We start from the raw sequence: 15,813 nt of genomic DNA, 5'->3' as shown, positions 1-15,813 counted from the left end.
AATCAAACAATAAGCTCAAGAACTTTATTTTTGAGAAAACACGTGGGATTCCCTTACATTATTGCCAAGAGGAGACACAGTTTACAGGTGGTATGATGTTTCATTGGGAGGACGGAACTCTTTACCAAGTGTATACTGCGGTCTATGTAATGGCTGAAGCTTTGCACTATATAAACTCAATTATTAATAAAGATGGAGAAAACAGTAATAAAAAAAAGAATGACTATAGACACAAGGTGAGCAGGACCTTATTATGTCTGGCTGCAGACATTCCCTGTATACTGTGTATGTGATAGCACATCATGTAAAAGTCCAGCATTTTTCAAATATTCAAAGATGTAAAACAAGGTAAATCAATGGGCTACAAACCTATTAGATGGCTAAGGAGCCAGAACATGTCCATTCCCTCATTCCCCCAAGTTAGAGGGGTGTTCCCCTTTGAGCTGAACTTCCCCTTCCAAGCTGATCAATGAAGGTCTGACCGCCAAGACCCCCATCAATCCCAAGAACAGTGATGCTATTGTCCCAGTGATGCCAGTCAACAGTTAAAACACACACTCCAATTGAGTACATGTCGTAAGCTCTGCCCAGGATGTCCCTAGTAGGTAGTTAAACCACACGCCCCAATTAAGTAGATACCTTAAGTGGGGGCATGGCTAGCTGCCGAGGGGAGCGGCCGCATATTCCGGAGCTCCTGCCACAACTGACTTAATTAAGCTTTTTTAAGGGCTACTATCGGCTTGATTTGCTCTCCGGGGCTGGCACAGACAGCCTGTTTATCTCCAGGCATGAGGACAATATTGAAGAAGACATCGGCGGCTGCCTGGAGGGGAAAGCAAACATTTATTCCTCCAGCTGCAGCTAAACAAGATGGAGGAGAATCTCCCTCTCCTTCTCCCCTGGGATCGCACGGTAAGGATGCCGTGGCGGCGTGGCGGCCCACCCCAGGTATCAACAGACAAGCAGGGAAGACAAAGCAATCCCAGCCAGCGATCGGCTGCGCAGCTGAGAGAGAACAAAGACAGAAGGAGGGGTCCTCCACAGGGGGGAAATAGAGCTACACATGAGCTGCAGCGGGGACGTGCTTCCACATATCAGGAACGGGCAGATTACTCACACATCACTACTCCTCATCTGCCAATGTTTTCTTCTATTAACTGTTACTAGCCACATAATTCCCAGCAACAGCAGCATTGTGCAGAGGTACCATACTCCTCTATGCCTCCAGACTGCATTTTTACAATATACCAGCTCCTGATGCTCCGCTCACAATTTCATGCCTCAAGGAACTTTTTATTATGCTCCAACATACTATTCAAGCTGGTTTTGAGCGTACTATTAGCGGCATGCAAACCTCTGTACACTCAATAGAACAAAGACTACATTTGGCTGAAGACCGCCTCTCTGCTGTTATCTCTGAATATAATCATTTGCTGGATTCCTATCGGTCTCTAGAAGCAGAAGTGTAACATCTACACAACGTTCAGGCAGCTCTGGATGATCGCTCTAGGAACCACAATATTAAGCTAAGAGGCATACCTGAGGCTGTCCCACCTGCTGAACTGCCGCAATTTGCAACCGACTTTCTCAAAGAGGCGCTCCCGGACTATAAACAAGAAGAACTCTCTATTGACTGGGTTAGACAGATTGCTAAGCCTCCTACTCTACAACCCGGTACACCTAGAGACACCATTGTCCATGTCCGTCATATTCGTGTCAAACGAGCTCTTTTGTCTTCACTCAGGCAACGTGCAGCATCTTCTGGCAAATATGGCGCAATTTCTGTCTATGCTGATCTTTCTCCAAAAACTCTACAGTGGCGCCGGTCATTAACCCAAGTCACCTCAACGCTCTGGTCTCACAACATTACTTACAAGTGGGGATATCCAGCCTGCCTCAATATTCTTAAAGGGTCCTTTTCCATCCGAGATGCTACATCTGGTCTTCAGTTACTGAAAGAATGGAACTTGCTGCCTACACCTCATGAATTTCCGAGTCCGAATCCGCCATTATGACTCAGATGGGTCCGATCTCGGTCTACGGGGACTGTTTCAACTCTGAAACCCATAATGATCTCCGGCTGGCTCTTTAGATTTTTTCAATGTGCGCCTATGGTCCTCCACCTTGGCTTACCCCGAACATTGTGCCCCATCCTGCGGTTCGCTACCTACGGGTCCGCTACCCAGTAGAGCCGACTGCAGTAGCACTGGCGGCCAGTTCATTCCATGCCCCTTGACTGTATATGCTTTTAACTATGCCATAATTGTCCTGTTAACAAAACTCAATTGCCATCTAGACGTTTTTGCCTTCTTAGTTATTATGATGGGCCTGTTACACATTTTATACTTTTTCTGTCAGGATCGGGCGATACAGATAGGACAAGACAGTGGGCCCTAGGTCTGAACCCACCCACTGTCACCTGCCTACTTGCCTCAAGCGGCCCTAGGCGGCCGTGGACAACCACAAAGACGTTCCCTATGCTGCGTAAGTGAAACACAGAACACAATATGGAATAGTAAAACAATCCGGGTCAAACCACACGGGCAACGCAGTACACAATCAGTAACACAAGGGATAGTCAAAAGTCAGGCAGAGGTCAGAACACGAGTAATGCATGAAACATATATCCTCCACTCCAACCACTGGGTAAGATCGGGCGCTGGTCCAAGATAGGCCAAAAATAAATGATGAGGATAAAAAACTATTTATTAAAACACAACGCGTTTCGAAGTCGTGCTGACTTCTTTCTCAAGTGTATATGAGTAAGTCAGGCAGAAGGAATTAGGATGGGGTTTGCAGGAATAGGATAAGGGGAGCTGGGATCATAATGAACCTAATAGCCAGCGATTAGAGGCTGGCTCTGACTTACTATTATACTGGATCAGGAGCCCGGACCAAAGGCTGATTGGTCCGGCCTCCTGAATCCAGACACAATTTAGCTGCAGCACAGCAGGCTGAGTGGCAGAGCGATCCGTCACTCAGCCTGCATTGAAGCTGCTCAGCTGAGTGCCGGCCGGTAGTCATGTGACCACGGCATCCCTGGTTGTCAGGGACGCCGTCGGGTCTCTGTGACGTCACTCGGCTCCGGCAGGCGGAGCGGCGGCATGCTCCTGAGCCGGCCGCTGGAGCCGAGCTGGAGACAGACGTCGCTGGAGCCCGGGAAGGTAAGTTCCTGACAATTTCATTGACAAATTGTGCTTGCTTATACTAGCCGCATTGGCTAGTAATGCTCTACCTTTTTCCCTGCTCTACACGCCATAGGTTAAGCGATATGCTCCTTGTTGTTTGTTATTATGCCTTTATGTTCTGTCTTTGTTACTTGTTGTTTCTTCTTGTCTCTGTCCCTATATGATTATAGACAGCTTACATTTCACTGTTGGTTTGTATTTTGATGCACCTCCTGTTTCCTGCCCAGTATAAAACTCATGTTCTTTTTCTATGTCACTAACTGCAACCTGGCTTTTCAGTTTCTGTTCTTACTACATACCCGCATCTAGATTGCCAGACATTTTTATTGCTCTTGCAGTGCATGTATGTGTTCTTGTAATGTCTTCACTTTGCTTCTAAGACCATACTTAGTCACTACTGTTGCTCCACTTGTTTTTGTTGTATCACACCGTGTTATAGGTGCTTATGTTTGCATCATTTTATATGCATTGTCTGTTTGTCAAAAAATCTTTTAAAAAAACTCCAATAAAAAACTATTGAAACGTTAAGTAGATAATGTACCTTAACAATGTGTTCGACAATGGATATATATTATTTGTTAGAACAAGGTGAATAATGTAGGTTTCGTAATATAGATGAGTGCCAATTGTATGTAAAAAACACTTTTTATCTTAATAAAAATGGATTAAAATTCATGGAAACATACGTGGCTATACACATATAAATCTCTGTATATATTTCATATGTTAATCGTAAAGTTGTAATTAGTCTAGTTCATAATGTAAACATGATAAGTTTTATAAAGTATGATTTTGTCCACATGCGACTTTTGCAGGGCCCTTGCAAGTCGCTGTGATTTATGACCACTGTGCTCAGGTTAAACTTTTTTATCATTCCTCTGTTTCTCAATTCAGTGTGCATTGCAACGGTTAGTGGTAATTATACACATTTTCACAGAGGTGATATATTTATATGTATGAAATTGGTGGAAATCCACCTCTCACCAGTCCAGAGGTCTTCACCCCACGATGTCTGCGGCTGCAGGCTGTGGGAAGCGTATAGAAGATTGTTTAGCTTCTCTTGCTTGAAGATGTTTCAGTTGGGAGCTCTCCTCGTATCATGCGTTCCTCGTATCATGCATTGGAGATCTTATCTTGAGTGCTGTTGGGCTTAGTCTCTGGTTGTCTCTCCCGGTACAGCTGGGTGTTCACCCTTGGCTAGACGCTGCTCCCGTAATCGCTGTCGGTATGGGAGTGTTAACTCAATGAGTTAACTCATTACTCTTCAGTTTTGTACATAGAACAAAAAGACAGTAGTGACACCTAGTGGGGAAAAGAAGGTGCTTCATCTCCCACTTGTGAACGACTTACTGGGGTGCTTACACAACACCTGTGGTGGGACACCACATATGAGTAAAAAATAAGGTGCAAGGAAGGAGGTATACTAAGCACAAAACTGCTGTTTATAATTAACTGATGATGATTGACAGACCTATTAATTGGGGGGGGGGGGGGATTATACTCAGGAGGCAGCACGTGTATCTACACAAGGGAGAGCTGCCATACACGTTATGGGTGGTCAGAGGTGATAGAAAAGACGTGATTTATCCTTCAGGCACAGTAGATTCCCCGGATGAGGCACAGATTAAAAGGTACTTATGCCAGTCTAAGTAATGTACTAATGCTTTCATTAGATTTAATCTGCATATAATAGTAAAATATGTATTTTCTGTTTGTTTTTAGTTAATAAAGTACATTAAAAATGCCCATTACCAAAGGGACAGTTCGCTTTTCACTGACAAAGAAGAATGGTTAAGACCGCTGCATCTTGTAAACTGGCTGATGGAATACTCTGGATCAGATCTCCTTATATACAGGAGAACGGTCGGAATATTTGATGCATTGGATCCAAATCCACTGAATATTACACCAACAATGATAACATGGAGACACAACGTGGTAGATTATAATAAAAATAAAATAATAATCTTAAAAAAAAAAAAAAAAAAAAAACAATTCTTAAAAAAAAAAAGTTTGAAATTTCTGTGGAAAATTACTGCTTTCTATTATACTAAAAATGTATGTGCCATCACTATTTTCCTTGCAAAAAGTAAATTCCAAAGTTCAAAAATGCCCATTTGGGGTGTGTCTGGAAATTTATTAAGCACTAATTTCCATACACACCACGGATGAAGAGACATCCGTGTGTATGGAAGATTAATAAGGGATGTTGTTCGGGGAACAGTGGACAAAATTAATTGACATCATTGGCATCATTCTTTTGAAAGAAAAGCAACAGGATGCCTTCAGCTCATGTAAAATATTCAACTTTATTGTGGAAACTTCATCAAAAGAAACAGCCGACGCGTTTCGAGCCTACTTGGCCCTTAGTCATGGCATCTGTACAACACATATATAAAGACAGACTAAGTGTTAATCACAATACATGGACAAGGTTAAAAAACATATAATGACGTCACTAGGAACATACAAGCTTCCCACTGGATTATATTATAGATTCATTATATTTCATATGTTGCTGCAAAATCTATAAATCTATATACATATCTCTTACTATCAGAGTTGAGAAAACCATAGTTGCTTTCTGAACATGAAAAGTTCATATATAGAAACATCCTGGTGTGATCCCGCTCACAATAATTCATATATAATGTAATTACCTGGGCTTGGGATATATCAGGGAAAAATGCATCCTGTGATGCATCAGGGTATCTGCCCCTTTTATAAGTGGAACGTATTTGCGTTCCACATTCAATATGCTGCTGTATCGGGCGGTGGAACTCAGTATGCGTTCCACGCAGCGGATGTGATCCATACGTCACTTCCGGTCCCGGACGGACAGAGAGCTTACAGAGACGCCGCTCTTCACAGTGGCGCCACTACATTTGGTTCCCCTGACATATGGCGGTATAGGATGTTTCTATATATGAACTTTTCATGTTCAGAAAGCAACTATGGTTTTCTCAACTCTGATAGTAAGAGATATGTATATAGATTTATAGATTTTGCAGCAGTATAATGAATCTATAATATAATCCAGTGGGAAGCTTGTATGTTCCTAGTAACGTCATTATATGTTTTTTAACCTTGTCCATGTATTGTGATTAACACTTAGTCTGTCTTTATATATGTGTTGTACAGATGCCATGACTAAGGGCCAAGTAGGCTCGAAATGCGGCGGCTGTTTCTTTAAATGAAGTTTCCACAATAAAGTTGAATATTTTACATGAGCTGAAGGCATCCTGTTGCTTTTCTTTGATATGGATACCCCGACATCCAGGGGCTGTTACCTTCGTGCTACTATTTGAGAGTGCATGAGCTCATAAGGCTGGGTGCTGACCACTTCGCTTTTTATCATTCTTTTGCACAGCTGCACCGCCGCTGGTGGTGCAGCGTGTGCATGGAACGGACGGCATTGCACTGAATTCAATGCAATGCCGCCCAGGCTGAAAAAAACGGCTGTTATTTAAAAAAAAATAAGTTGTACAAACATGGCCTACATGCAAAAATAATGTTTGCAACTTCTGAACGTATATTGAAACATATGAGAATGTTTCATTACCTAGATATTTTATCTTCTTACTTATAGAATAAAATATGTCTGTGTAACATTTTAAGACAAATCAATTCTGTTTAATTGATACTTCTAGATGCCAAAGGGCCGATGCAATGAACAATGTCCGGCAGGAAAAATGAAGGTTCTCGGAAAAGGATATCACATCTGCTGCTATAACTGCACCTCATGTCCAGATGGAGAATTTACAAGTATTACAGGTAATTTTCTTTTGGCTTAGATGGAATACAAGGACAGATAGACAGTGTAAACCCTATCACTATTTGAGAAAGTTCGTTACGAATCTGGTAAATATAACAACGGCGACGCAAAATTGTACTTTTTTTCACAGAATAGACCAGGATACAAGGTACTATTACTCCTATAATGCCTTGTATCCTGTTTTTCTGTAAAAATCAAGATGTGTGACGTCACCCCACAGCCCCTGAAGTGCCTGTGCGCACCAGCAGCTTCTCAGTGAGTGGCCAGAGTTCACAGAGAGAGGAGATCCATTTCAGATAGAGAGGGAAAAGAGATAGATAGATAGCCAAACAACTAGATAGATACAGGGAGAGATAGAGAAGGAACAGAAAGTGTTAGTGAGAGAAGCAGGAGAGAGGAAAAGAAAAAAAAATAGCAAGATCCAGGGAAAGCTGAATATAGAAGATAAGCTGATACATAGGGAAAGAGGCTGAGAAATCAAGAGATAGGGAGAGATAGGCATCTAAATGAAAAAAAAAAAATGTGAGACCTAGAGAGAGATAGGGAGATAAAAAAAAGAAATAGGGAGAGAAAAGTGAGAAACGAGTCAGGGCAGGAAGCATTGAACCAGCTCCTGTCCCGTGACTGAGAGTACACGCTACACGTTGATGCTCTGCTCCTCAACTTGTCTGTTCTCAACAATACTGGCCTGAGAGCAATTAACTGCTGCCTCCTCCTGCTACTCAACTTCTCTGTTTTCAACAATTCTGGCCTGAGAGCAATAAACTGCAGCCTCCTCTTGCTGCTCAACTTGTCTCTTCTCAACAATACTGGCCTGAGAGGAGAGCAATCAACTGCTCCCTCCTCTTGCTTCTCAACTTGTCTCTTCTCAACAATACTGGGCTGAGAGGCGAGCTATCAACTGCTGCCTCCTCCGGCTCCTCAATTTGTCTCTTCTCAACAACACTGGCTTGAGAGCAATCAACTACTGCCTCCTCCTGCTACTCAACTTGTCTGTTCTCAACAATACTGGCCTGAGAGCAATCAACTGCTGCTGCCTCCTCCTCTTGCTCCTTAACTTGTCTGTTCTCAACAATACTCCTCTTTGTTTTTGAGAGAGGAGAAATGCAGCATTTTTGGCCAGATGTGTGTTCTTTGAAGTTAGCCCTCACAAGGAGGTGTGGAATTTCCATTGGTAATAGTCTTTAGATGGAAAGTACACACTAGGTTCTCATACAGCTTATGGCAGTGTTCACTTAACGTATATTTTCATAAAACCACGGTCGTTGTTCAATGGTCGTGACTTATACTGAAATATACGTGCCATTGCTGCCCAGGAATCCCGGCCAGAGTGTACACACATAGTATACGCTACAGCTAGGATCTCTAGCGGCACCGCAAACAACTGACATGTCAGTTCTCTGCGGCCGCAGAAAACCATGTCAGTGCTTACTATGGAGCGAGCGACTGTGGCCGCATGCTCCATAATGTGCTCTATAATGTGCTGCGGCTGCCCGGTCACGAAACGACCGGTCTCCTACTGTGTATGCACATAGCCTGTCACCGCATGATTTGAGGTTGACAGAGTTTATCCATTAATATTTTTTAGGCAGATCTCAAACAAACTAAAGGCCCTATTACACGAAACAATTATCATCCATATTCAGCTTACGGCCAATAATCGTCTTGTGTAATAGAAGGCAACGATCAGCCAACATGAACGATATTACCTGATTGTTGCTGTCGTTTGTCTTTCAACATGTTGAAAGACAAACTACTATGATAGCAGCATTATGCTGCCTTCGCTCCATGGAATAGGAGCAGCGGAATCAGACCGCTGCTACCTGCTATCTAGCGATCACCCAGGCAGCCCCCCTGCGGCCCCCACTGTACTCACCCGCTCGCTGCTGGCGCTATTACTCGCGTCGGCAGCGAGCGAGGAAAGAGGAGCAAGCAAGCACTGAGTGTAATAGGGGCTTAAGACTGTGACAGAGGAAGCAGGAATAAAGGCCACTGGAAGAATGCTGTGGTCAAGAGGTGAGCTGCCAACTAGTGATAAGTGAACCTGTGGATATTCAGGTTCAACCAGTTAATTCGAAATCAGAAAAAGAAAAAAAGAAAAAGTTTGACGACCTGGAATTTTACCTGAGCCTGGGATCACAGAAATGGCTGTAAAAAGGTAAAGGAAAGGAGTAGTGGGCTGCAAATGCAACCGAACATAGGTTAACAAAAGGAATAGCTAATTCACATTTCAATTCAATGTTTCAAAATTGCTGACTGTAAAACTGCAACAAGTGGCTAATACCAAGATTAAACTCTTGCGACCTTTTGCAGTGTGGAGAGTGGCTAGGAGCATAATGGTGAGGAAACAGAGTATCCAATGGAATGATGATGAGGTTCTAGACTCCACATAGGCTGGAGCCCATGAGATTCTGGAACAAGAGATGGTGGCCACGCAGTGCCAGCCACTCAGTGGCCCATAACAAGTCGTTTGGCTGATACAGGCCACTGCGCCTGACCAATCAGCCGTCAGCTCACAGCCCTTCAACAACTTACATTGCAGAGCAACAAAGGCGTGGGTTCGTGCACAAACTCTATATTTTATTCTGTAGTTGTGCCTTGGCTCTTATTCACTTCAAGGAGCAATGGCTACAGTAGTCCTACAGTTGATCCTACGAAACCCATTAGTGATCCCGAACACTAACATGAAAAAAAAAATTATCGTGACCGGTTTGTGTTCGACGAACATTAACGAACAAATAACAAACATACAGTAGAAGCGTACATTTCTGTCTACGCACATGCAGTTGCATACACACTTGTATACGCATTTCATTCGCATTAATTTCTGTACAGATTGCATACAGATGCGCATCAGATGTAAAGTGTAAATGTGTTCGCAAGTTCAAACATGTTTGAAAATTATCATTATAACCATTACGATCATTGAACAAATTGTTTTTGATCAACAAGCATGAACAATTAGAGTCATGTTCGTACGAATATTCGAACATTTACGAACATGTTCGATCATCACTAGGACCTATACAATTAGGCAGAGCAGCTTCATTCCCCAAAGAGATGGTGAAAGTCTTTGGGCTAACAACCCTGTTGATTAATTAAGAGATAAAGTAACTCAAATAAGGCCACAGAGCTCCCAGTAACAGCCAATGTGCCTCCAGCCAGTGTAAAAGGCAAAAAAATGGGCATACAAATTATGGTTAAAAAAAAGTCCAAAATAATGATCCAAAATCATAGTTTGATTTATTTACTTATAACAGTGTCTCAAAATAGCTTACCTGTTTATAGCTGAAAATGCTAAAAAAAAAAGTTAATTCTTTAAAAAATTGTTATTTTTGCTCATAGCTAATTATACTGTTTTTTTTTTAATATACAACATTGATTTGGTAATTATGTTTTACAGACAGTAATACTTGTGAGAGATGTCCTGAATATGAATGGCCAAATGTGGCTAAAAACCAATGTGTTCCGAGGGATTCTGAGTTTTTGTCCTATGAGACTGATGTTGTTGCTTTAGTCTTTTCCACCATCTCCATATTACTCTCTCTTATAACTTTATGTATAATTGGAATATACACTTTATTCCGGAACATTCCCATTGTCAGAGCCAATAACCGGAACCTCAGCTTCATTCTCCTGATCTCTCTCATGTTCAGCTTACTCTGTGTGTTTCTCTTCATCGGTCGCCCAGTGGATATAACCTGCATGCTGAGACAAATCTTCTATGGGGTCTTCTTCACAGTAGCCGTGTCTTCTGTCCTGGCCAAGACCATCATAGTCTGCATAGCATTCAAGGCCACCAGACCTGACAGTCCCTGGAGAAAGTGTGTGGGGGTTAAGCTTCCTTATACTGTAGTGTTGGTCTGTTCATCTATTCAGATCCTGAATGCAGTTATCTGGTTGTCACTGTCTCCTCCATATCAGGAGTATAACCTGGATTATCCTGGGAAGATCATCATTCAGTGTAATGAAGGGTCAGTCTTGGCCTTTTACCTCATGTTGGGTTATATGGGGTTTCTGGCAGCGGTGAGCTTTGTTCTGGCTTTCCTGGTGAGGACATTACCTGATATCTACAATGAAGCCAAGTACATCACCTTCAGCATGCTGGTGTTCTGCAGTGTCTGGATCTGTGCCATCCCGGCCTATCTGAGCAGTACAGGGAAACACATGGTCACTGTAGAGATATTCGCCATATTGGCCTCAGGGGGAGGAATATTGGGCTGCATGTTTTTACCTAAATGTTATATTATTTTGATTAAGTCTGAAATGAAGACTACAGGGAAAGTGATAAGAAAAAATCCTTCTATAGCAGTTCCTGTAAAGTCGTTGTACAGGATCTAAAGATCTAAGAATCTGTCAAAAACACAAAAACTTTTGTTTAATACCTTTGTTTACTACTGTGATTTTTCTAGTAATTTGATGTTCCAGACAGGCGCAGTTTATAAACATCTGGTACTTACATTTTCAGAATATATAATTGTTGAAGATATTACAGTTCCCATAGTGCACTGATCTGTCATCTAAGCTTAATAAGTGTCCACTACTGTGAGTACAGGGAAAAGAACTAAGAAAGACCCTTTTTGAATATTTTCCCAGCTACCAAATGTGCGTACTGCATGTGCCAAATTTGTTATCAAATGTTTCAGGTATTAAATGCAAAATAGAAAAAAGTAATGCCAGCTTACCGCCGCTCCTGTGGCCTCACTGCTCGGGCTCTCACTTCAACCAGTGCGTCGTAGCATAGTAAACAGGAAAAATGAGTCCAGCTCCCGGCCAGGATTAGATGAATTGAGCTTTATTGACACCCCAGCACCGTGCACACACTGCGGCAACCCCCCCAGAAAGAGGCCTACGCGTTTCGATTGCTAACCGCAATCTTAATCATGGCTGATGATTAAGATTGCGGTTAGCAATCGAAACGCGTAGGCCTCTTTCTGGGGGGGTTGCCGCAGTGTGTGCACGGTGCTGGGGTGTCAATAAAGCTCAATTCATCTAATCCTGGCCGGGAGCTGGACTCATTTTTCCTGTTTACTATTCAGGTATTAAATGCCTGTAAAGAAAACCAGTGTTTTTACTTGCCAAATTTAGGGTCAAGCAGTTCAGTCGTTATATCGATCATATATACTGTGATTAAGGATGAGAATAGAGAACAACAGGTAACAATTGCTGTATACATCCATCAAGGTCAGGACCTTTGTGAAAACCACAAACTTTGGAGCCACAAAGTTCAGATGTGTGGAAACGTTCCCTAATGTACCTACGGGTCAAATCTGTGTCCATACAGTTCAGGCAGTTGGATGTTTCAGGTAGGATTGTTTCTAGCTCCAGACATAATACAACCCCCCCCCCCTGCCACTTCCCAGGACCTCAGTGAGCATAGCACGCCCTTCAGACCTCAGTCAGCTCAGCATGGCACCAGATCCAGACAGGGTTCCATACTCTGCGCTTCTTCTCTCTACTGGGTGACGCCACTGTCTTCTGACACCAACTCCCCCAACCCAGGGAGCTCACTCAGCAGACCAGCAGTAATTGATTGCACCCCCCACCCACCTCCCCCCATCCCACCCCCCAGCAGGGCCGTATTTACCACTAGGCACCCATGGTCCGGTGCCTAGGGCAGCACCATGTGTGTGTTTTTGTGTGTGTGGGGGGGGGGGCACCAGGGAGCAGGGGGAAGGAAACAACTTTTTTTTTTTAGTTTTTATTATCTCAATCTCCCACCTCCCCATCAGACTTGCCAGTAAATCTGATGTCTTTCCAAGGGAAGGGGGGGAGCATGGTTAAATTGTTCAGGTGTGATGTGGTAAATGTGACGCCTGGAGCTATTACCTACCAATCTACCAATCCTGTGGTGAGAGTTCCCTCAGACAATATGCAGACTGCTCTAATCATTGATTCAATGTGGAAATTTGTTTATGTTTTAAGCAGTTAAAAACCATGAAAAACGCAATTCAGACAATGTTTCTACATGTAGAGAAATGCACGTTCCCCAAGATGGGGGGGTCTCCAGGTTTAGTGGCAAGGGCAGCAGCAGCAGCAGCTGTTAACATGGCCCTGCCCCCCAGACTACACTTACCAAAGCCAGCAGGCACATCCTCCCTCTGGTTCACAGGCTCGAGAAGAGAGGAAGAAGTGAGAAAGACCTGCTCCATCTATGCCTGGATTAGCTGAGTATGAGGTTTTCATCCAAAAGAGATATCAACGGCACTACGACCCTCTATGAACTCTGAACCCTATATGATGTATTACGTGGTTCAGTCCATACTGTACATGAGTAGATAAAGAAAGATAATGTCCATAAAGCTTTGATCTTTATTCAATATCCAAAAGACATACAAGCAGGAACATGGAGACACCTCATCCCACAGCCTCTAGCCAATGGCGGTTTCACGCTTCCCAGCACTTCCTCAAGGCATCCTGAACTGAAAGACTAAGCTACAGAGCATTAACTGAGATCACTCAGTGACTCGCAGATCAACTGAAGATGGAAGCAGTTAGAGTATGTTCTAGCAGGTACCTAATACAACACCTAGTTACATTCAGCATTGTATTCTGTTTCACGCACATGTGCAACAGGTGGTAACTGACTTATCTCTGTATATTGGGCAGGGCATGCTCTGAATACATTCATCATTAGTGTTTTGATGTATATAGATAATAGTTAATGAAAGACAAGAAAAGTTAGTGAGTACCATGTACATCTAACAACGTTGGGACCTTTATGCAAATTTTCCCTGACACCTAGTGTATCTATGTGCTCTACTTTAAAAATGATTGACAACAAAGAACAATGACATTTTTTGTGCTTAATTTGACCCAACAATGTTTTTTTTCCGTTTTCCGTCTTTAGGGAACAAGCTGAGATGATGGCTGATAACAGAGAACATCGGTTAGAGAGTGGTATATATGTCCAGCATGCTGAAGACCTTTATAAAAACCTTTCTGGATACATGTTGTAAACGGTTGGATGCCTACAAACGGTGGCTAATAACAGAGAACAATAAAGAGCAGGTGCTGTACATGTTGGCTACGTCAGGATTTTTTAGAAAACTTTTCCAGACATCCAATATACTTACTGTATGTGTCTGCGGTCAACCACTTCATGCACAAGGGGGGGGGGGGGGGGCTCTAATGGAAAGGCTGTGAAAGACTGTGCTTTAGAACAGAGAGCAATGGTGAGTGCTGTATATGTCAGGAAAAGGGAGAACTTTTACAAATACCTTCTAAGACCCCCCCCATCTGTACATTCAGCAAGGCCAGGACCCTTATAAAAACGTTCAAAGATTCCAAATGTACCTACAGGCTATTCTCACACAACATAAGTTTTATATTAACCCTTAAGCGACCCTGGACGTACCTGTACGTCCAGGGCCACCCACAGGTGTTCAGAGCGGGGCCGTGCGGCCGCCGCGCTGTGAACCGCTGTGGTCCCGGGTGCTGCATGTAGCCCTGGACCGTGGCTATTAGCGACTAATTAGATAATCGTATGCAGCTGTCAAAGATGACAGTTGCATCTGATTACCTGATGCAGCCGTTCCCTGGTGTCTAGCGGCGGAGATTGCCCCCACAGAATGTTGTCCTGGTGGAGCGATCCCCGTGTCTTCACCCTGCCGGGGTCTGCGCCGTAATGGCGCTGATCCCAGCATGGCATACGTTTGCTTCCGGCTGCAGCAGCCGGAAGCAATCGAGTGCCTATCTCATCAATCTATGCTGTATATCTATGCAACATAGATCGTAATGAGAGATCAGTGTACTTATACTAGAAGTCCCCCAGGGGAAATAACCCTAACCCCAGGGGGAATAACCCTAACCCCAGGGGGGAATAACCCTAACCCCAGGGGGAATAACCCTAACCCCAGGGATAATAACCCTAACCCCATGGGGGCTTCTAGTATATGTGTAAAAGTAAAAAAAAAAAGTGAATTAATAATAAATATCCCCCTCCCCTAATAAAAGTGTGAATCACCCCCCTTTTCCCAGTTTATAAATAAATAAAAATAAATAAAGAAATAAATAAACATGTTTGCTATCGCCGCGTGCGTAATCGCCCGAACTATTAATTAATCACATGCCTGATCTCGCACGGTAAACGGCAAGTGCAAAAAAATCCCAAAGTGCAAAATTGTGCATTTTTGGTCGCATCAAATACAGAAAAATTGTAATAAAAAGCGATCAAAAAGTCGGATATATGCACAATCAAGGTACCGATAGAAAATACACATCATGGCGCAAAAAATGACACCTGACCAAAGGATAAAAGCGCTATAAGCATGGGAATGGAGCGATTTTAAAGAACATATATTTGTTAACAATGGTTTGAATTTTTTTACAAGCCATCAGATAATATAAAAGTTATACATGTTACATATCGTTGTAATCGTAACGACTTGAGGAACATGTATAACAATATTGGTTGGCCAGATCAGATGACACTGCCATATAAAACTCGGTGCCGGCAGTGCTCACTTCAGACGCATGCTGTGAGAGATCAGGGACAGAGCTGCTGCTGGTCAGGGAGAGTGTCAGTGTAGGATTTAGCGTTCCAGTAAGCAGGGTATATACTAGCAATACAAACAAACAGACCTTTTCAGGGCTTAAAAGCTTTTATTAATACTATTACTACAGACTGCTGGCTGGGAGTTGCAGTGCTGCTACCGCGATTTAACCAGCACACTGTGGTGATCGGCTGCTGGCAGGAAGGGGGCATTAGGGGTTGCATACACACCCCTAAGAAGTGCTCAGTGTACTCCTTTTTGATTTTGGGGCTGGTGGTCCTGGTGTACTGCACTGTATAGCTGGGATTTGTAGTGCATCCTGCATAGAACTTACTTCACTGCTCATTGTATTGGG

At 43.1% G+C, this 15,813-nt stretch overlaps 1 protein-coding gene across 1 annotated transcript; it reads left to right on the top strand.

The window, feature by feature from the left end:
* Positions 1–3,104: 3,104 nt before the first annotated feature.
* Positions 3,105–13,966, top strand: LOC138796460 (vomeronasal type-2 receptor 26-like). The gene is made up of 4 exons (XM_069976065.1): positions 3,105–3,164; positions 4,911–5,126; positions 6,839–6,962; positions 13,814–13,966. Exons 1-4 carry the CDS (start codon positions 3,105–3,107, stop codon positions 13,828–13,830), a joined length of 417 nt encoding a protein of 138 aa, XP_069832166.1. The 3' UTR covers positions 13,831–13,966.
* Positions 13,967–15,813: the final 1,847 nt, after the last annotated feature.

The sequence above is a fragment of the Dendropsophus ebraccatus genome, chromosome 7 (assembly GCF_027789765.1).
Source record: "Dendropsophus ebraccatus isolate aDenEbr1 chromosome 7, aDenEbr1.pat, whole genome shotgun sequence".
Taxonomy (NCBI): Eukaryota; Metazoa; Chordata; class Amphibia; order Anura; family Hylidae; genus Dendropsophus; species Dendropsophus ebraccatus.
The sequence above is the reverse complement of the archived record's forward strand: the minus strand, read 5'-3'. Positions and strand labels throughout refer to the sequence as shown.